Source organism: Akebia trifoliata, chromosome 5 (genome assembly GCF_017979445.1).
Source record: "Akebia trifoliata isolate Shusen 1 chromosome 5, ASM1797944v1, whole genome shotgun sequence".
Classification (NCBI taxonomy): domain Eukaryota; kingdom Viridiplantae; phylum Streptophyta; class Magnoliopsida; order Ranunculales; family Lardizabalaceae; genus Akebia; species Akebia trifoliata.
In genome coordinates, this window is record NC_141379.1 from 3,959,778 (window position 1) to 3,980,934 (window position 21,157).

General features: G+C 34.7%; 2 protein-coding genes across 4 annotated transcripts; one reads left to right on the forward strand and one right to left on the reverse strand.

Moving 5' to 3' along the window:
- Nucleotides 1-1,173: 1,173 nt before the first annotated feature.
- SIS3 (SUGAR-INSENSITIVE 3) lies at nt 1,174-9,327 on the reverse strand. 3 transcript variants are annotated; one of them, XM_086442228.1, is made up of 10 exons: nt 8,868-9,327; nt 8,714-8,755; nt 8,430-8,496; nt 8,266-8,339; nt 6,885-7,023; nt 6,694-6,786; nt 5,388-5,453; nt 3,441-3,560; nt 2,626-2,739; nt 1,174-1,712 (listed from the first exon to the last, which is right to left on the reverse strand). In XM_086442228.1, exons 1-10 carry the CDS (start codon nt 8,894-8,896, stop codon nt 1,302-1,304), a joined length of 1,155 nt encoding a protein of 384 aa, XP_086298354.1. In that variant the 5' UTR covers nt 8,897-9,327; the 3' UTR covers nt 1,174-1,301. The 3 variants fall into 3 exon arrangements, with proteins under 3 accessions (XP_086298354.1, XP_086298355.1, XP_086298356.1); XM_086442229.1 differs by having other exon boundaries at nt 8,714-8,752; nt 8,868-9,326; XM_086442230.1 differs by having other exon boundaries at nt 8,714-8,752; nt 8,944-9,323.
- A 9,020-nt stretch (nt 9,328-18,347) lies between these two features.
- On the forward strand, nt 18,348-20,920 carry LOC147401092 (formate dehydrogenase, mitochondrial-like). Its single transcript, XM_086442233.1, has 6 exons — nt 18,348-18,506; nt 18,935-19,106; nt 19,428-19,968; nt 20,063-20,187; nt 20,283-20,395; nt 20,508-20,920. The coding sequence occupies exons 1-6, from the start codon at nt 18,417-18,419 to the stop codon at nt 20,619-20,621; spliced, it is 1,155 nt and encodes a 384-aa protein (XP_086298359.1). The 5' UTR covers nt 18,348-18,416; the 3' UTR covers nt 20,622-20,920.
- The last annotated feature ends 237 nt before the right edge of the window (nt 20,921-21,157 follow it).

Consider the following 21,157-nt stretch of genomic DNA (forward strand, 5'->3'; position numbering starts at 1 on the left):
TTTCACTGTTGTATTTTAATTTTAAATTTAGGAAGTCCATGATCATCTTTAATACTTCAGATCAAGTCCAAAAGGGATTTTCTGTTCTGATTTTTGTGTGTGTATAATCTCAGTTTTTCAATGAAATATATGTCTGTGGTGTTGGATTGCCAATTTATAAATCAATCATATAGGCCCAACAACCCTTAGTAAGATTTCAAATCTTACTAAGAAAGTCGTACTAGTGTATTTTTATAAGGAAACGTTGGAATGTTGGCCGGTTTAGATATTTGAAGCATGGTTTCAAAACTCGTCCACAGTAAGACGGACCGACAAGTCAATTTTTCGGATAAGATTTAAAACCCTACATTCATTTTTATAATTTTTGAACGAGACCTCTCATACGTATCGGGAAACTTGTCCGAGACGACCTGGACGAGAAGCGAAACATTGTTTTAAAACCATTTTGAAGGTATTTTTGGCATTCAAAAATATGTGAAGGCATAAAATGGTGGCTGTCCGGCGATTTCAATCAATGTTGGACAGTTCAACGTCTTAAAGCGTTTCTTGTAATTTTTTAAAAACTATAACTTTTTTCATAAACAAATAAAAAATCAAAATTTTTTTTTTTAATTTTCCCTTCAATTCAATCCCCATGAACATATGCAATTATGTATCCCGAGGCAAAAAAATCTACAATTCTTTGCACATGCCACATCAGTGGGGTGAGTTTTTGAGTTACAAAATCAGCACTCATAAAAAATAGACATTAAGATTACTAAAAAAAATGTGGCTGAAGAAAAAATAGAAAAGAGTGCCTGAAGCTTCCTATAATATAAATTCTTTCTTGCTCTGTTGTAGGGGAAATGATATTGCGAACTTCATTTAGCTGTCTACAATGGCCGGTTGTGCTTGTCTATTAGCAGTTTCGAACTGCCATTGTGTTTGATGATCAAAGTTAATTCGAGAAAATGTCTACATTTGATCAGTTTTACTCATCACTGGATTGGGACTACTACACTAAATTTAAGGCCATAACATTGTTATAGACATAGAGGCATACGGCTAAACAATTTGATTAACAGTTCGAAGGAAGAATCGATATCTATACATGTTCAAATTTAGGGCGGGTCACTTGTTGGTGTTGGGGTATTTAGATATATGCATCAATCTGAGGAATCAGTATCTTCTAGGTTTTAGTTCAAGGTAAATCATTCTATTATAACAAAGGTCACTACGTACAACTAAGTACTCAATTGCATGAGATGGGCAAACTTCAGGAACCCAAGCAAAATGAAATTTGTTAATAGTGAGAGAGTTGGTTAATACCGAGGTGGAGGTGACGACTGACCAATGACAAGACCTGTCATTGTTGGCTCAGACACCGCCATGTTTCCAGGTTCCCGACTTACTGTTTGTGATCCTCCGTTCTCAGCGGCTTCCAAGGTAATGTCACCATCGTTGCTTGGAGAAGCATTCTCCATACGTATTGGACGGAGCAGACCTTGCAGTCTCAACAGATAGCTCTGACCAGTGGGCTGGGATTGCATGTAGCGTGTAGTTGTTAGAACACTGGCAGAGGGTCGACCAGAGTCGGCTCGTAGATTGGAAAGAGCACTGAGATCAAGGTTAGGGAAGACAGAACAGCGACACCGGGGGCATTTCACGTTTAGCCGAAGCCACTCGTCAATGCATTCAACATGGAAATTGTGAGCACAAGGGAGGCCACGAACCTGCACCACACGTCTAGTTAGAAACTGCAAGCTCAAGAGTCTTAACAATGAAGAGGAGGGAGGCCTTCTCGGCTCCCCCTTTCTCTTTAATTAATATATTTCTCTTTTACTGATCGAAAAAGAAAGATTTTTCTGTACAGATCCCCAAGGGGCTATACGGCACTTCAGGATCTATATTCCAGGATTTATACAGCAAACAAACCATACTACGAAAAAGATTTTTCTGTACAGATTCCCCAGGGTTCTGCAGCACTTGAATTTTAAAAATAAAAATAAAAATTGTGTATTTCCTTGATGTTTAGTATTTATTTTGTATCAGTCCATTGCATTATCTAGATTCTTAGCAAATCTCATCTTTCGTTCTTGACTAAATAATTTGCATTTCTCCCCCTCAAGTAAAGCCCAAAACTTCATATTTCTGCTATCAACATCTTTCAGCAGATGAAAGACTGGTTTGAGACACGAAACAATAAGGATCATTTTCCTTAAATGGGAACAGACAATTCCATCTTCTCCTTTGTGATTGAGAAAAGAAGATACGAAAGTTTAGATAAAGGTTTAAAGTGTCTTCTGTTGTCACATGTAGAAGTGTGAAGCGCTAAACATGTTCTTTTCCATGCTAAAATAGACATTAATCACACAATCTCCAACACGATCCACAAAGAATGTAGATAAAGTAGGGGAATATTTGTAAAATACCAAAATGCAAGGGAAACGCAGAAATACAATATAACTCATGAGGATCTACACACAAAAAAGCCCTGAAAGATAAATGTTTGTCTCAGATGGTACATCCCACCTTCTAATCATATAATGCTCCTCTGTGCATTGTTTCCCCTAATCCGAGATTAAAAAAATGAAATGATGAATACTCAAAAGTCATTTTAACAGATGATTAAAAGATGGAATTTACCTCGTTCCCCACATGAAACTCTTCAAGACAGATGGGACATTCACTGCAATCAGTTGGAACAGCCTTTAGTCTGAATTTGGGAAGCTCCTGGATGAGTGCCTCCACTGCTTCTCTCTGTGAGAAAACAACCAACTGAAACTTAATCATATCTGGCAGTAATTAGAGCAACACAGCAGCAAGAAGAACTTCACTCTGTGTGCTGGTTGAAATAAACAACGAGAATCTTGGGAGACAACTCCAACTAAGACTGATATGTGAACACATTTTGCTAAGAGAAAAGAGGGAAAACTTGTGGAGTCTATCATTACTATAATTGACATAGTAGTGAATCCAGTCTGTCTGTTTCAGGATCAAAAGAGTCATCCAGTCAATCTGTGCCACATGAAATTGGAAGTGGAAGTAACCAACCTGAATTACAGATTAAAACCTCAGCCTTCACTATTTCTAAACTACTAGAGGCAGTGAAATTCATAGTTTCACAAATTTGATCTCACCCCCCCCCCCCAACACACGTTACAAAGCCATGAAATCATCCCCTAAATGATCAAAAAAGTGCTGAGTTCTCAATTGACATTCTCTGGCATCTGAAGGGCTACACGCTTTTTTTATTAGACCTTCAGATGTCACAAAAAGGGTTATAACACTCACAGGCCTACAACTTTCATCTGTCATTAACCGCAAGGCTATCAAAGACAATGGCCACAACCCTTTACAATAATAAGACTAAAGCAAGCCGGTGAAAGCACATAATAATAACAGCTAACAATACTAAATACCAACGTCACATACCTGTGTTAATATGAATTACTAGTTACCTGAGTTGCAGATAAGTAAAGCCCTGGATGATATGCAGCAGTATCCTGGCCCATCCCTCTCATTTCCTGACCTGCAGCTTCAAATGCCCAATCAGGGACCCGTATCATGTCAACCAAAACCTGAAATGAGAAGGAAAGACAGAGAACATAAGTGGTCTACTTTAGAATGCATAAACATTGACAAGTAAAATGGAAGAGATTCTTTCTGTGAAAAATTAGCAATAACCAAAATGTTTTTCAGACTTGTCACAAATAGAATTGCAAACTGGCAACCATTTGCTTGACATTACATAGAGCAGGTGGCTCATAAGCAAGTGAAATGATTTTCCAGGAGATAAAATAATCATAAAAATTTATGTAATACTCCCTGTTTTTAACATAGGGAGAATGAATTCCATATATATATATGTCAGGTTCAAGGGCCATATACAAAATCAAACATATGGGTTAGAAGTTTCAGAATCTACAAAAAATCAGCCCATTCTGAAACTTCTAACCTGTATGTTTAAAAATGTTTAGTTTTGTATATGGCCCTTGAACGCAACCCCCCCACCCCGGTATATATATATAAAGGCATCTTTAAGGTGCCAGCTTGCTAAGTAGGTTAAAGCATGTGAGTGTCTATATCACGACCTGGGTTCAAAACCCAACTTAACCTAATAATTACAAACCACTAATCAACCATCCCATATTTAGCTAACACACCTTCAATGGGATCTGGGATCAAGTTCAAAGGGGAAGAACTCCAGACATTTTAACATTAAGGGGATCCTAAATAAACTAGGGAATCTCGACTCTGATATCATCTTGAGGAAAGAAACAATAAAATAAGAAAAGTAGAGGCATCGTGTAGGTTAAAGTATGTGAGTGTCTATATCACGACCTGGGTTCAAAACCCAACTTAACCTAATAATTACAAACCACTAATCAACCATCCCATATTTAGCTAACACACCTTCAACGGGATCTGGGATCAAGTTCAAAGGGGAAGAACTCCAGACATTTTAACATTAAGGGGATCCTAAATAAACTAGGGAATCTCGACTCTGATATCATCTTGAGGAAAGAAACAATAAAATAAGAAAAGTAGAGGCATCGTGTTCAGTCCAAGAATTAATTGTGGAAGGCCTTTACAAGTTGAAATATTACTCCACAGCAAGCTCGACGCGTGACCAGCAAAACTCAATTGAAAGGAGAGGGAGAGTAATAAAGATAGGTAGCACAATATCCTATCAATTTTTTATTTTCTCCTTCTTTAGTAAGTAACAAGTATGAATTGTTTCTAGTATGTTGCAAAAATATAAATAGGAGGGAAAATAGTTCCCCAAGCAAGGAGAATCTATATAAAAGGCATAGTCCAAGTGGAAAGTATCTAATTGCCAAGATCGACTATACATATTTTAGCATATGAAACATAATTATTGTTCCCAAATTCCCAGGTGTGTCCAACAGTGATAATAATATACTTCCCCTTTTCCAAACCATAGAGATTTCAATGAAGTTACATTCTTGGTGTATACACCACATTTCTGTATAAATTATTGACAGAATCAAAGTAGCTGGTTTTTACTTATGATTTAATTTATAGAGCATAGAAAAACAGGGTCCTATCCCAGGTTACCAAACACACTAGCAGTTTCTTCTATATAAATTGATGATATCTCTGAAATATGCCATTAATAATGTGTTTCTTTTAAGAAAGTTCAAAGGTCACTTTCCTTACTTGATTCTCGAATCATGCGAGTACAGGATTTAGAAGTATTTCCTTTCCTTCTAGATTATTAAACAAAACAGAATGGTTCATGATCCTTAAAAGGCTATTTTCCTCTAGATAATTACATTCCACCATGCTTTATCACCAGCATAAGTTCAAGTGGTGGAACTACACACAGCATTGACTTCATGCAAACACTTCAAAGTCCAACCAAGCCTTGTGGTAATGCTTACCCCATATTCGGAAATTGGAATCCCTTGTTGAGCACGTTGAAAGTGTGCTTCTCTACGTGTCAACCACTACAAAATGAAGTTCAAAAAGTATGATAAGAGAGACGAATATCTTGCCATAAGAATATATAAAAAAATGTGAATATTTTAAGGTAAACAGAAAAAACGTGATTTAACAATCATCACAAATAAGATTGAATTACTACCAAGCCAATTGATGAAATTAGATATAGCTAATCACTCACTTTTTTCTTTTCTTCTTCTTTTTTTTTTTTTTGGCTATTTCAGGGCAAACAAAGAGCACACAAATCAAACAAAAAATAACAAACTGTAGCATCCCGATTCAACTGGTTGTCACAATTAAGAATGTACTACTGAGCCAATACATCAAAAATAGATATAGTAACCCTTTTTCCTTTTATGTGACAAATATCACATACTTTTTTTCTATGAAAAATTATGATTTTAATTAAAAAGATGGTCCATAATAGTAGGGAAAACATTCAGAGACAAGAAGGAAATAGGTCAAAAAAATTAGTACATGGCTAAGATCTTATCCAATATTATCATCCAAGCAAACGTCTCAATGTTCTTCTAGCTTTTCCAATATCTTTTCACTGATATCCATCACCAACTATTTTTGTCTAGCTATAAAATTGATATTTAGTTTGACCCAAATGCATATACTAACCTTAAATCTGGCTGGAATGAGAAATGAAAATGTAATAGTTGTATAAATTACCTAAGTATACTTTAATTTCTTAAACATCACATCCAGCACAAGGGACCCTAGGCTGGCTAGTAAGTAAATTAAGTTTACTTAGACCATAGGCTCATGGCCACATAAGAAACCATCAACCATGTAAACTTGTATACTCCTTTATAGCAATCATTATTTAAAGGAATGATATTTACAAGCACGCAAATAGTTCCCTCAGGTATTTGCCTATCTATAAGTTCCAATCACGATAGAATATTATTCCTCTTTGTTTTGCAATAGAAAATCCTAGATTGACAATACAGAACATTCTAAATCATATCTTATGTTAGACAAACAGGCTTAGTCGTTGGTAGATGAAGAAAGAATTTGAACTCAGACTTGTAGTATAAACGCCCATAGACGATATCAACTTAAAAAATGGCATCTTCAAGATTTATTCTTTTCATTCTTACATGGATTTGCGTACAAAGAAGCACAACAAACTTTTACCATACATATGCAATTGATGTAACAAGTCCAAAACTTTCTAAATTATATCATTGCCTGTTCATTCTCACATGTATTGGCTTACAAAGAAGCATAACTAACCTTTCCAGTAGAAATGCAAGCAATGGAAAGAAGTCCACAATAACTGAAAAGCAACCAAATAAGGAAACCATATTTTTGACCTTCCTCGGGTAACTGCAAGCATTTTAACATAATGCATACATTTTTGAAATTTATCATCCAAGAAAAAAAATCTGAAATTTATCCCCAATTATTAAGGAATCAAAACTTACACAACTCCTAGCACCTGCAAACCATAGGGTACCGATTATAGTCCAAGCCCACAAAAAAGGGTAAAGCAGCAGAGTAAGAATTGAAAGAACCACAATTCTTCCACAAAAGCGAGCATATCTTTGCTGCCACCCAAGATCCCTAAAGCATTCAAGATATAAAAAGAAAATTTTAAACATAAAAGGGGAAGAATCTAATTACATGTAAGTACCAATCTATAGATCATATCATAACAACAAAGGGAAAGGGGGATATATTTTCTTAGATAGAAACATGTGTGAAAAGAATCAGAACATCTATGCTACCACTCAACAGACATTTAGGACTATATGGAGGGGAAGAACTAAACCCTTTAGTAAGCTCTCTTCCCTAAAAATAAACCCATCAATACTTTTAATCGAAAAAACCTGAATACATGGCAAAATTAAACCTTGGTCTAACAACTCCAAAAAGCATGGTAGGGTAAAGAACCTAAATGAAACCCAAGAGAATAAATCAATGAAGGTTGTTGAAAGGTATTATTATGAAATTGATCCACCAAAAATGTATTACAATTCATATGCTCCTTTGTTCATCTTAGAGCATAGACAACCAAAACATCAACTCAAGAGATACCTTCTTTACAAAGTTTACCATGAAGTGTGTAACCTAAATAATAATTAATAATAGGCTTGTTCTTTAATCGCATTCGATATCCCATGACTTGAATGTAATGAGTTTGTAATCCTTGAAGGAATTAATTGACAAAACTTGAATAACATTCGTACTTTTGATGACTTTGTTTTTAGATGGAATTCTTTATGTAATCATTGATGTTTTAGTTTTCTTTTATTTTGCTGCCCTTTGTGAGGCTTCCTCGGCCTCCTTGTACTTTGTTTTTCCCCTTCTTTCAATATATTATACTTTTCAAAAAAATAAAAATAAATAAGTCGAAGCAACAAAGTCCAATGTCTACAACCATAATGCTATATTTACTACAACATGTTATGTGCCTAAGTGGATAAGGACTTAAATTTGATGCATTTCCACAACTCTAGGCCTTTTGGTGTATTGGTTTAGGTTCTTAGCATTTGGTCTTAGAGCCAGCACCATGTCTCGAGCTGCAAGTCACAGAAAAGACTACCTAGGAGGGCTACAGGCTACGGGGAAAAAAACCCCTGAGAAAAGCCCCGAGAAGTACCCTGCCCAGAGTGAAAGCCACAACAGAGGTCGGCTGCGGAGAGTGGTGGTTTGTTACATGCCTAAGTGGATAATGACTTAAATTTGATGCATTTCCACAGGTCTAGGCCTTTTGGTGTATTGGTTTAGGTTCTTAACACAACATAATAATGAAGATGAAAATTCAAAAGCCCTTTATATATAAAAAAAGATGAGAGTACTCACAAACCCATTCCTGCAGAGAGACCATTGTCTACAAACATCAACAGCCGAAAAACAAATACAGTTGTATAGTCAACCTAAGACCAAAGAAGAGAAATAAATATAGTGAGCCACACTGAGTCCATCCTCTGTAGACCCAAATCAGCAAACCAGAATATAAAACTCACCACAATCCATATATGCAAAGGGTACGTACAAAGATGGTATCGCTTCCAATTGATCGAAATGATGATTCTAATCATAAATTTTGTCAAAGAATTCAAACAATTAAGCCTTTGGAGGCTTGCCACTATGTTTTCTTTAAGGGCAAAAAGGGATTTCGATTAAAAAAATAACAAATTGACAGAAAATCGTTAAAAAAAATAAATAAATTGACTATGAGATTTCATGCCCTTTTCATATCACAAGAATCGTGAAAAACTTAAATTTCCAAGAACAATAAGAAGGATACACACTCATCGCGAGCATTGAGAGGAAGAAGCCATCATACCTGCTGATAAAGAACAAAATGAGATTTATTTTGAACAATATTTCAACAAAAACTTCTTTCTGGATAGAAATTAGACAAAGAATCCACATTTTAATAAAAGATTCAAGTAACTTACCACTTGAAATCAACGCCCCTGATAGCCATAGAAGACGAACTACATCTAAAATTTAAAATCTTGTTCAAGATTTTACCTCGTTTTCAAGACTTGAATGGAAAAAAAAACGAATCGAGCACGATCTGTTTAAAGATCGAATTCTTCCAAAAAGGTACTTGAAAATCAGCAATTTCAGTCGAATTTAAACGAAAAAATCATCGCGAGATGAACTAATTTGGATGAAAAATTCAAGATTGAATTGAGGAAAAAGGGAGATTTTGGGAGGCAACGAAGTTCGGTGAGAGAGAGATCACGAAGCGAACCACTCATCCACTATAGAGCACAAGGATCTCATGTGATGCGTCACGCGAGTGGGAAAGTTATCGGACGTTTAGCCATTATAACGGCGTTGTGTCTTTCGCAACTCAAATAGTCAAACCTGTAGGGATGCAACTTGGTTCGGTTTGGTTCCGTTTGAGATCAAATTGGATTCGTACCGACATAAGTCGATTCCACTTAATAAGAATCAGAATCAAGCCAAGTTTCATTCGAATCGAACCAACCCAAATTGAATTAAAATCGGCTTGCTTCAATTCTATAGGTTGCCAATATTCTATAAATTGTAAGTAATATTTTTAATAAAATAAATAAATATAAATTTTGATAATATAAATCACTAATCTATTCATAAAAAATCTTTAATTTATCTATAAAAGATCATTAATATATATATATATATATATATATGGGAAATGTTCAACACCCTAAGCTTTACCACACACTTTAACAAACGTTTTTTGTCCTACATGGGTTAGAAGTTTTGGAATGAGCTGATTTTTGGTGAGGATGATCTCTATGATTAGAAGATCATCTTCCCCAAAAATCAGCCCATTCTGAAATGTTTAGCCCCATGTTTACACGTTGAAAAATTGTGGACCGTCCATTTTTTGTAAATCAATTTTGATGGGGTTAGAAGTTTTGGAATGAGCTGATTTTTGGTGAGGATGATCTCCTCACCATAGAGATCATCCTCACCAAAAATCAGCTCATTCCGAAACTTCTAACCCATGTAAGACAAAACGCGTTTGTTAAAGTGTGTGGTAAAACTTAGGGTGCCGAACGGGACCCTATATATATATATATATATATATATATTGCATAAGGGTTTGGTTCTATACAAACTTAATCTAAAAACTAAATTAAATTGATCGGTTCTCCATTTTCGTAATTCATAACCGAACTGCAACGTGTTCCAAACTGAACCAAATCATCCCAAAATTATCGGTTTGGTTTGGTTCTCGATTTGAATCGGCACCCCTACAAACTAGGGCTGGCAACGAATAGGTTCGATATCGATTTAGTACCACTCCAATACCGATTCGAATTTTTCAAACATGTGTCTAATCCAAACGGATCAATAAATATGTGAACTGAATCGGACCATTTAATTTCATCATTAATCTGAAATCGATCCGAACACATGCCTTATTTTCAAATGATCAATATTTAAAATTTAAAAATTTTTAAAAAAAAAATCTACTTTCCAATTACAAATATAGGGAGAAACCAAAAAGACTAAAATATTTTATCTATATGTATTTATATGAAATTAAGAATAATAATAAAATTATTAAAAAATATTCGGAGTGGATTGAATAGATCCGAATCCAATCTGAAATTGTTTCGGATCTAAGATTCCAATTCAAATCCGATTTTTCATGTTTTTCATATCGGTTCGGTTAGGTACAGAAATCGGGTATGTTTCAGATCATTGCTAGTCCTAATTCAAACACCTCTTTTAGTGAAATTTGAGAAATCCCCATCTTTTCCAATCGATGACATGACTTCTTGACCTCAAAGTAACAAAAAGTGGCCAAGATGCCCTTATCTTCAACCTCTATTCCAAAACCCTTAATTTTTCTCACATAAAATCCATACTACCATCCTAGAAGCATTCGTGTAAATGTCCTAAGTACATTGTACACTTAAATGAAAAAGTAGTTGCTTCTCATACTTAATAGTTCTTGATTGTGTCAAGTAAACGCAATCTGACGATTTAAGTAAGGGAATCTTGAAAATCCTGTTAGACCATCATTTGGGGACAATTAATTTTGTAGGCTTTGGGGTTTTATTGTCAATGATTTATGTGAGACCTCTACTTTCTTCTTTGCATCCAATTGTTGCTCTATCCTTTTTGGCTCTTCAATAGTTAACTAGTTTATATCGTTTTATGCACACACAAACACACACACACACAAATTATAACATTCTAAACTATTATGACCCTAAAAGAGTTATGACTTAACTTTCCACACCATTAACACTTTGGGTAATTTTAGTGTATTAGTTTGGTTTGTATCATTCAATAATAGAGCCAACGCTACATCTCGAGTTCAAACCTCAAATGGGGCAATTTGGGAAAAAGGCAAGTTGGGCACCCAAAAAGGATACTAGGGTGAAAACCGTCACAAGGTGAGCACCAAGAGCGTTAATAGAAAAGGCAATGTGGGAGCACCAAGGTGAAGCTCATCATAAAATTGATCATCGTGGACATTGACTGCAGAGTTTGGTGGTATGTTACAACTCCAAAGAAATATGAACTTAATTTTTGAAACCATGGACACCTAGATATTTTCAACATATTGATTTGGTTAGTATCATAAGCACATTGTACAACTCTATGCAAGCTTGGATCAATAGCTTCTCATCCACAATTGCTCATAGTTGTGTTAGGTAAACCCACTTAGTCAATTTGCGAAAAGCTTGTTATGCCAACCCAAAGAGACAACTACATCTATGGGCTTGGGGAATGTTATATTGTTATTGCTGAACATTTTCTATAAAAGGCCTCCATGGTCTCTTATCTCTAATTCTACATCTTTTCATTACGTGCAATCATTTTCAAACGCCCCCATCTAACACATGCCCCCCTACTCCCCCCATTACAGAATCATTAAATCATTTTCTTTGGGATACACATAATCATAAATATTTTCTTATGTATCCTAAGACAACTGATCTACGATTCTATGATGGGGGCATCGCGGGGTGTGTCAAGGGGGGCATCATATTATCATGACTCTTTTGTTATTGTTCTACCCTTTTTCATTCTTCTTCATTTACTATTATCGGTACAATGTTTGATATTCTTGAAATGCCATAACCTGAAAATATGATTAAGAACAAAAATTATACATTGTGAAGGTGACATTTCTTGCCAAATTGGAGGATATCCATGAGCACAAAAGGAGAAGTTGGTGCCTAGTTAAGTGAGCAAGAAGTTGTGATGGAATTTCAGCATATGTCCTGCTTTTGGAAGTTGTCAATTTAGCTAAAGTTGGTGAGGTTTAAAGAGTGTTGATTCCACTGCATAGGTTCAAATCATAATGGCAAAGTTGGGGTTCGGGAATAATTGGGCAGGACCTACCAGGGGTGTGGCTTAGCGGTAAGGCAAAGCAACAAGAGTGTGCTCCACTTGGTTGTAAGTTTGAAACTGGGTACCACCTCTTGAATTAATGTTACATGTGTCGAGTGGGTCGATGCATGTGACTGTGTTATATGCTAGTCTTAGTCTTGACAGGTATGAATAAGCCAATTAAGCCCCGACGTTCAAAAAATTAATAATAATAAGAGTTGCGATGATATGATTACCCCACGTGGCATACTCACTTGACTCCTTGACATGGAGGGGTGAATCTCGCTTTCGTATGAAAATGTTCTGCCACGTAAGATGCAGCTACGTCAGCACTAAAGAGAAGAAAAAAAATCACATCGCTCAAAAACAATTTCAGATCTTCCCCCTTTTGTCTCTTCTACTTTAAAAATAAATAAATTAGGGTGTGTGTGTGTGTGTGTTTTTTTTTTTTTTTTTTTGAAAAATCTTCGATTTAAAAAAAATGGCAAGTTTTTTGAAAAAAAAAAACTTGATTTAATCAGCAATTATTAAAATCATGGTTTAATCACGGTTTTTTTCACTATGGCCCGGCTTGGTATGTTTTAAATCATATGCAAATGCAAATAATTTTCAAAAGGCAATTTTACATGTTCTTGGTTACACGAAGCAAATGATTTGCAATGGATCACCTGAATTCTTCAGAAATTTCAGTAAATTATTTGCAACAAAAATAGTACAACAAATCATTTGCAAAAATCACAATGAAATTTTTTATTGCAAAGATCAACCAATCACAAAAAAAGAATTCGCAAGAGATTTCCCAATTAAATCATTCATCATAAACCACTAACTCCAGTCCGACCCATTGACATCCCCCACACTTGTGATGCAATGTGGGACTCAAAATTGTTTTTTGAGGTTGTGATTAGTGTGTAGATCTCGATGAATTTATGTTAATACAGATCGCAATGATATCAAGACCATGGATCCAAAAAAAAAAAAAATGGCAAGATGCAATGATGATCATACAAGATGATCGATAGGAGATATTGGGCCGTGGAAAGTGATGATGATCTGCATTATGGTGATCTACAATATCAAATTTTCAGGTAATAGGAACTTTCAAGGTGAAAAAGGGTGAAAATTAAACAAATTAATAAATAATTAAAAAATAAAAAAATCAAGAAGGTTGCCAGTGGACAATGGGCCAGGCCAAGGCCAACCAATGAAATGTCTATATCAGGCCCGGCCTGGCCTAGTCCTAAACACGACGATTCAGTCTAACCTGACCTGATATCTAGACTGATTTGGGTTAATTATCCAAACCTCATCTATTTCGGGCCTACATAAAGTTCGGCCCATTAACAATTCGTAGTGGATGAATTACCTCTGTACTAAGAGAGGAATCATAGATAAGGTGTCCATCACATCGTTTATGGTCTGAAGTCAGTGGGCCCATTGCTAGATGGGGTGGAATCATTGGGCCCATTTTAATAGGGCTGTCAATGGATGAGATCAACTCTGAAAACCGACTTGTTCCGATGTGATAACTCTGGATCAATCATGTTTAGATCTAATAATAATTTAGAACAATAATTTTGAAAAATATATTAATAATATATATATATCAAATTGGATTAGGTCTGTTAATACTGTCCATCAAATTCACTTTCCAATAATATCCATCCTTCTCATGACTCTCATCCCATTATCATTTGTTGAGATTGTACTTTTCGAAAAAAAAAAAAAAAATTTTAACATATTGATAATTAATTTTAAAAAAAAATTCTCTTTAGACATTGACTCAATATCTTAGAAGCATTGAACGAGATGTTTTACTTATTAACTAAATAAATAAGGATATCAATCGTCACGTGAAAATTGCATAACTTTTAATTAAGTTTTGTCAGATTCCTGCAAATATCATAATGAATAAGTGGTTCAAGTCAAACAAGTCAATTTTTACTACCCATTAAATGAAAAACAATGATTTTGAGGTCGAAAAGCATTTTTCAATATTAAAATGCAAGAAAAACACGTTTCAAACTGGAATCAATTTTGATAGACTTTCCTTTTTTCGTTGCCCCTTTAATGAAACTTCACAAATCTTGCACTTGTCAAAGCTAATAATGCAGATGATGGATGGTCCCTTATCCAGATACAATTGCTTATTTTCAAGTGGCGGCTGGTCTTATGTGCATGTATTGATATCATAATGTGGGAAAATGATTTTTTAGGAAAATTTGATTTGGAAGTGATTGAATATGCAAGTTTAGGGAAAATTATTTCCGATAAGATAATGATTTTATTATCTTGATAGAAAAAAAAATCATTGAAAATCCTAGGAAAACGATTTTCTTAGCAGGGCTGAACAGTCCTAATTTTATTCCCTCGCGATGACTGTCATCCCCAATATTAGAAATCAATTATCATTTTGACATTTTTTTTTTTAATGTGCGATCAAACATTGAAATTCATTTTCCTATCATCATTTTTTCAAGAAATTCGTTTTTCCCAAAATATATTTTCTTTGTAATCATCACTTAAGGATGGGTATGGTACACTTTGATAATACAGAGCCCTACCAAAGTTGAATATTATTTGTTTCTAGAATGTTTTAAGAAAGTATACTTTGAGTAGTTGGGATGGGCTAATACTAAAATATGATCCAAAGAACAAAAAAGCCCTTACATTTGGGCATACTTGGGCCCATCACAACTGGCCCAATCCGAAAATATCTCTAATCTAATTGTATTGCCCAACTGATCCATTTCAGGTTGGGCAGGAATCAGGATCATGCTTTGGGCAAGTGGACCCATCAACAATTAGGACTGTCAATGGGCTGCCGGGTTAAAATATGCCAGATCGGGTCAATTAATAAATAGTGCAAGTCTGATCCATATCACGTTGGGCAGAATCAAGCTTTAGGCAAGTCGATCCATCGACAATTAGGACTGTCAATGGGTCGGTCGGGGTTCAAATGGGTCAATTAATAAATAGTATAAGTCTATAGCCGATTGGGCCTCAGCCAAGGCTGCATGATTTTTGTTTGATCACAGATGTGAAAAAATATTATCTTAATTTAGATCTCTATAAAAATGCAAACCAACAAAGATAACATAATCGTACAAAACACAAGGGTTTACTTGGATCGGCCGTGCGCCAACATCCATCAATTAGATCAAGAACAATCATTATTTTCTCTTAAGTTTTACAATTTTATAAATCTCTATTTATAAACCAAGAGTTATCAAAATATGTAAATCTTCCCAAATAAGAAATAAAAAAAAATAGAAAACTCTTAAGAAAATATTACACGATTAATTATATTAAATATATAACTAACAACATCATCGCTTGAAAATTATACAATGTTCAAGTTTTATCTGATTCCTGCAAATATCAGAGAGAAGAAATGGTTCAAGTCAATTTCGACTTCCTATAAAATGAGAAATAATAATTGCTTTTTAGTTCAAAATGTATTTCTCAACATTAAAATGCATCAAAAACACATTTCAAACAGGAGTCAATTTTGATAGACTTTGTATTTTTTGGTGATGATCACTTTAATGAATTTCAAAAAAAAAAACATGAACCTGTCAAAGCTAATAATGCATATAATGGCCTCCTTTTTTCTTGTCCCTGCTCCCTTATCCGAGTATAATTTATTGTTTTTATGTGGCGGCTGGTCTTATTGGTGCATGTATCCATGTATTATTGCCCTTTTAACCTCTTTTAGTATAATTAAATACAATTTGGCACAAAAGAGTAGGTACCTTGGCATGTAGAGACATGGTGAGATTTAATTTTCAATTACTCTTCCAAATGTTGGTTAAGTCATAGAATCTTTATAAAAATGTATTGTAATCAAAAGTATATACATGATCAATTAAATAAATATTTAAAGGATTCAATCATTGTGTACCTGTTTTACTGTATCATACCCCAAGGGTAGAATTGTCATTTGCTTTTCTTTTAGAGATGGCATTGACCTGACCTACCACCAACCCTATCTCGGTGACCTGCCATGGTTGGGGCAGGGGAGGCAAGACTTACCCACAAAATTGACTTACCTAAAAGCGATAAGGATGGAGATACTGACCACCGAAAACAAGCAAATGACAATTATAACCTTGGGGTATGATACAGTAAAACATGTACATTGAATTATTTAACTCTTACACCCACAAGACTAAACTCAACATTATTTTCCTTTGTTACTTTTAGTCACTGGGGTCTATATGATTATGTGAGAAAATCGATGAGAGATTTACTTTTTTATTTAAGGAAAATGTGATTTGTAGGCAATTAAGTAAGCATTTTTGGGAAAATATTTTCTATAAAAGTAAATTTTTTTATCATCTTGACAGAATTTTTTTATTTTTATCAAAATCTTAGAAAAATGATATTTCTTATCAGAGTTAGAAAGTTCTAATGCTAATTCTCTTATGATTACTCACATCCCCAAAAGTTGAAATCAACTCTCTTCTTGACATTTCTAGCAAAGTTGAATTTGATTTTGTAGACTCGAACATTTGGATTGGGCATACCACTTGTAAGTAAAGGATGAGGGCAATTGCAGCAAAATTGACCTTTCTCTCTTTCCATTTTTTGTTTTCGTCCCCAATCTCATCATCCTACAAATGAGAGATGTTTCAAATTAGTTTAGCGGCCATGTCACATCTATGTTGTTCGCAATAATTCAAAATTAAATTTTTCTCTAAATAAGGACTTTTTTTTTTGTTTTTTAAGTCCTACTAGGGTGACAGTGGGATTTATTGCGATTCTCACATTTCTAACATAGGATGCGCACATACCCATAGATTGTTTCCTCCATATACAAGTAAAAGTATATACGGTTATGTGTGCACATCCACGTCAGAAATGTGCGAATTACAAAAAATCCAATGTCACCCTAGCATTAGTTTTTTTTAATTTATTGGTAAGGACAAGTCATTAAACGAATGACAATGCTAAAGCGACCTCAGGTTGGAATCTCATATCTCACTTTTTGAGGTGAAAGTGCATGTCAATCATAGATGCTTTTCAATCTCGATGAAAAGCATCTATGGTTCACATACACTTTCACGTCAAGAAGTGTGATATGAAATACCAACTTGAGGTTACTCCAGCACAATTCTAAATGAATATGATAAGATTTTTTAGATAATTTAATAAAAGGGATCCTATTGACACACCAAATTTTACTTGCGACATACTAATCATTATGAAATTGAATTGTTGTTTGTAGATGCATTAGAAGTAAACGTTGGTGTGTTAATACAAACATTCTTTAATAATACGTCTAAGAAATTTTCCCAAGAAACATTTTATTAAAGGGGCGTTTAATTAGAAAAGAGAAAATAAAACGATTATATTGACCCTAGCAAAAAATTCTCCACACCACTCGCTTAAAAAAAAAAGGATTTAATTTGATATTTAATTAGAAGTTATAAAAAAATAAATCATTATGACTCGATAAGATTTAATCAAATCTACCTAAAATGAATCAATAAGATCTTACATAAAAATCTTATGAATTAATTCAATAAAAACCTACATAATTTCTATTATAGAATTCGATATTTTACCCACCAAACGAAACTTCGTTTGCTTGGATTATCAAGATTTTTTAATAACTTTAGATTAGGAGCTGATGTTTACATGAAAATGTATATAGCTTAATTTGTAAGTTTTAATAGTATTACTTCTAGTATCACGAAATTTCATTAAAATCTTTATAGGTACAAAGAAGAAGAAGAGAGAGATTTTAAAAACGTGCAATGTGTAAGTGGGTGCATAAATGGTGGGTGCAAGTAGAGTTCCCATTAAAAAATTATGAGAAAGTGTTTAGCTTTTAATGGTGCTTAATTATGTGACACGACGTAAAGTGTCATTAAAGTGAAATATCTTACAAAATCACGAGAAATATGTCTTTTTTTTTTTTTTTTTAATTGGTGGATAATCGTAATCTTATCCCAATGTCGGCTTCGTGGAGTGGTGCGTCAAATCAAAGGGTAAAAACGTACATAAAAAAAAATATTGAGAAAGACTTTGGAGGAATCCAAGAACAACAAAAAATTAAAGGAATCGTGTATAAATAAGGAACATCATTAGGTTGTTTTCAACTCAAACTCCATAATTTAACTACAAATCCAAGAATTAGAACAAAAGAAATGGCAATGAAGAAGGCAGTTGCCGAGTTAGGAATTCAGACCATTTCTTCCAGAATTTCATCTCCATCGCTTCTAACGAGACATCTTCATGTATGTTAATTTTTCTTAATTAATTTTCTAATTTTATATCTATTGTTAGTTCGATCGGTTTTGTAATTGTATCGATTTGATTAAGTTCTTGTAAGTTATATCTCTATTTTTATTTCCAAAATCAAAGACCAAATGTTCAGTTTTGATGACATTGGAAATCTTCAAATGGTCTTCAAAATATTAAAAGGAAAATTGGTTTTTGGCATAATTTAAAACTTGGCATGGCGAGTGAATTTCAAACTCGACCTTAATGTCTCAATTGGACTTTGAGGCCAATCGATCCCAGAATTTGATGGAAGAATTTCATCTCTATCTCCATCTCTGGAAACAAGACACATTCATGTATGTTAAATTTATTTATCTTCATCAATGTAGATTTGTACTTGATCTCTATGTGTTTCTGATTTTATTTCTCGCTCGTAATGTAGGCTTCTTCGGGAAGCAATAAGATTGTGGGGGTGTTCTATAAGGCCAACGAGTACGCAACGTTGAATCCCAAATTCGTCGGTTGTGCAGAGAATGCCTTGGGCATTAAAGAGTGGCTCGAATCGAAGGGCCATCAGTACATTGTCACTGATGACAAAGAAGGCCCACATTGTGGTCAGTATATATATATTTTAATTGTGAATAATGTTTCTATACAATCATGGTTCGATAAATTTGAAATATGAGAAATTTATAGAAGGCCAAATTCCCAAATAGTTACTGAAGTTTTCAAAAATAACGTAAAGTGTTACATGTGTTGTCAACATTACGTGATGACTTTGTCAATATTTGTAACATTTCGGAAATACCAAAAGCTTTTGTAATTATTTGGGAATTTACCCTTTACAGAATTGCAATTGATATAGAACAAATTAGTTGATTTTTGAAATTGTAACTAATACTGATCTTCGTGGGGTTGTGTATTTCGAATTGTAGAACTCGAGAAACATATTCCGGATCTCCATGTGTTGATAACGACACCGTTCCACCCAGCTTACGTTACAGCCGAAAGGATCAAGAAGGCCAAGAATCTGAAACTTCTTCTCACTGCTGGAATTGGGTCCGATCATATCGATCTAAAAGCTGCTGCAGCTGCGGGATTAACAGTCGCAGAGGTCACTGGAAGCAATGTGGTCTCAGTGGCAGAAGACGAGCTCATGAGAATTCTAATTCTTGTCCGAAATTTCGTGCCTGGTTACAAACAGGTAATCAATGGGGAGTGGAATGTTTCGGCAATTTCTTATCGAGCTTATGATCTTGAGGGGAAGACGGTCGGGACAGTTGGTGCTGGACGGATCGGCAAGCTTTTGCTCCAACGATTGAAGCCCTTCAATTGCAATCTTTTATATCATGATCGACTAAAGATGGATTCCGAGTTGGAGAACCAAATAGGGGCGAAGTTCGAGGAGGATCTTGATGTCATGCTTCCCAAGTGCGATGTAATAGTTATTAACATGCCCCTGACAGAGAAAACTAAGTACGAAATTTCTTTGGCTACCCGAGCTTTGACTTTAAAATTTTCACATATTTCAAGTTGAACGGATACTGATTATTGATGTATTATGTATCAGAGGGATGTTCGACAAAGATAGGATTGCAAAGCTGAAGAAGGGAGTTCTAATTGTGAATAATGCTCGAGGGGCAATTATGGATACTAAAGCAGTTGCCGATGCTTGTGCTAGTGGACACATTGCGGGTAATTTAAAACAATTCGCGATCATTTTGGGTAGCCAAGTTTACGAATTAATACCAAATTATTAAATGCTCTTCGTTTGTTCTTCTAATGTTTAGGTTATAGTGGGGATGTGTGGAATCCACAACCTGCTCCAAAGGATCATCCGTGGCGCTACATGCCAAACCATGCCATGACACCACATACCTCTGGCACCACCATCGATGGTCAGGTAGGCAATATCTTGAATTAGCTGCTTAATTCTGTCTTTGTTTAAGACTATTGGTTCTTATTTTCTTTTTCATTTAGCACTTTTAACTCAAAATTGATTGAAAATGGTGCAGTTGCGTTATGCGGCTGGAGTTAAGGACATGTTGGAGAAGTACTTTAAGGGAGAAGACTTCCCCCCACAGAATTATATTGTCAAGGAAGGTCAACTTGCAAGCCAATACCTCTGATCTACTTATCCTCACAAATGAGTCTCTTTCGCAAATAAAGGAGTTTGGCTTGGTCCTACCAAATAAGTTAAATGGGAGAAACATCTATGAGGAGACTCTACATATGTATTTGGTGTTTGAATTGTAAGTTGGTTTGAATTGTTATGGTCTTGTTATTTGGTGTACTTTGGTTTGTAGCTTATCGAGGGGTGAACCCAAGCTTCGGATTGTTTGGTTAGTCGAAGTGATACAACATCAAGCGATGCTCTGCGATGGGCCGATAGCTTTTGAATTTGAAATACACCAATTTTAAATTTAAACTGTTTTTGAGGGGAGTGAGAATTTACTTATGATCGTTTAGTGGACTATTTGTCTTCATTATTTTGCCAAGGTTAAGGGGATCTGTTTGAGCAGGCTAGTTTGTGATAAAAACTAATCATTTTTCAACAAAAAGGCCATTTTTTCCCCGAAAAATGGGATTCAAACAGGCTTATTTTCATGATCAACATTTTTATCAAAATACACTAACGTTTTTATTTTTATTTATTAATTTATTT

Coding starts and splice junctions, on each gene's coding strand:
- LOC147401092 (XM_086442233.1), top strand. CDS start 18,417: ATGGCAATGAAGAAGGCAGTTGCCGAGTTAGGAATTCAGACCATTTCT. Junction 19,107..19,427: donor CAAAGAAGGCCCACATTGTG/GTCAGTATATAT, acceptor TTCGAATTGTAG/AACTCGAGAAACATATTCCG. Junction 20,396..20,507: donor GCACCACCATCGATGGTCAG/GTAGGCAATATC, acceptor AAAATGGTGCAG/TTGCGTTATGCGGCTGGAGT.
- SIS3 (XM_086442228.1), bottom strand. CDS start 8,896: ATGGCTATCAGGGGCGTTGATTTCAAGTG. Junction 8,756..8,867: donor AGGGGCGTTGATTTCAAGTG/GTAAGTTACTTG, acceptor GTTCTTTATCAG/CAGGTATGATGGCTTCTTCC. Junction 6,787..6,884: donor TTGCAGGTGCTAGGAGTTGT/GTAAGTTTTGAT, acceptor AAATGCTTGCAG/TTACCCGAGGAAGGTCAAAA.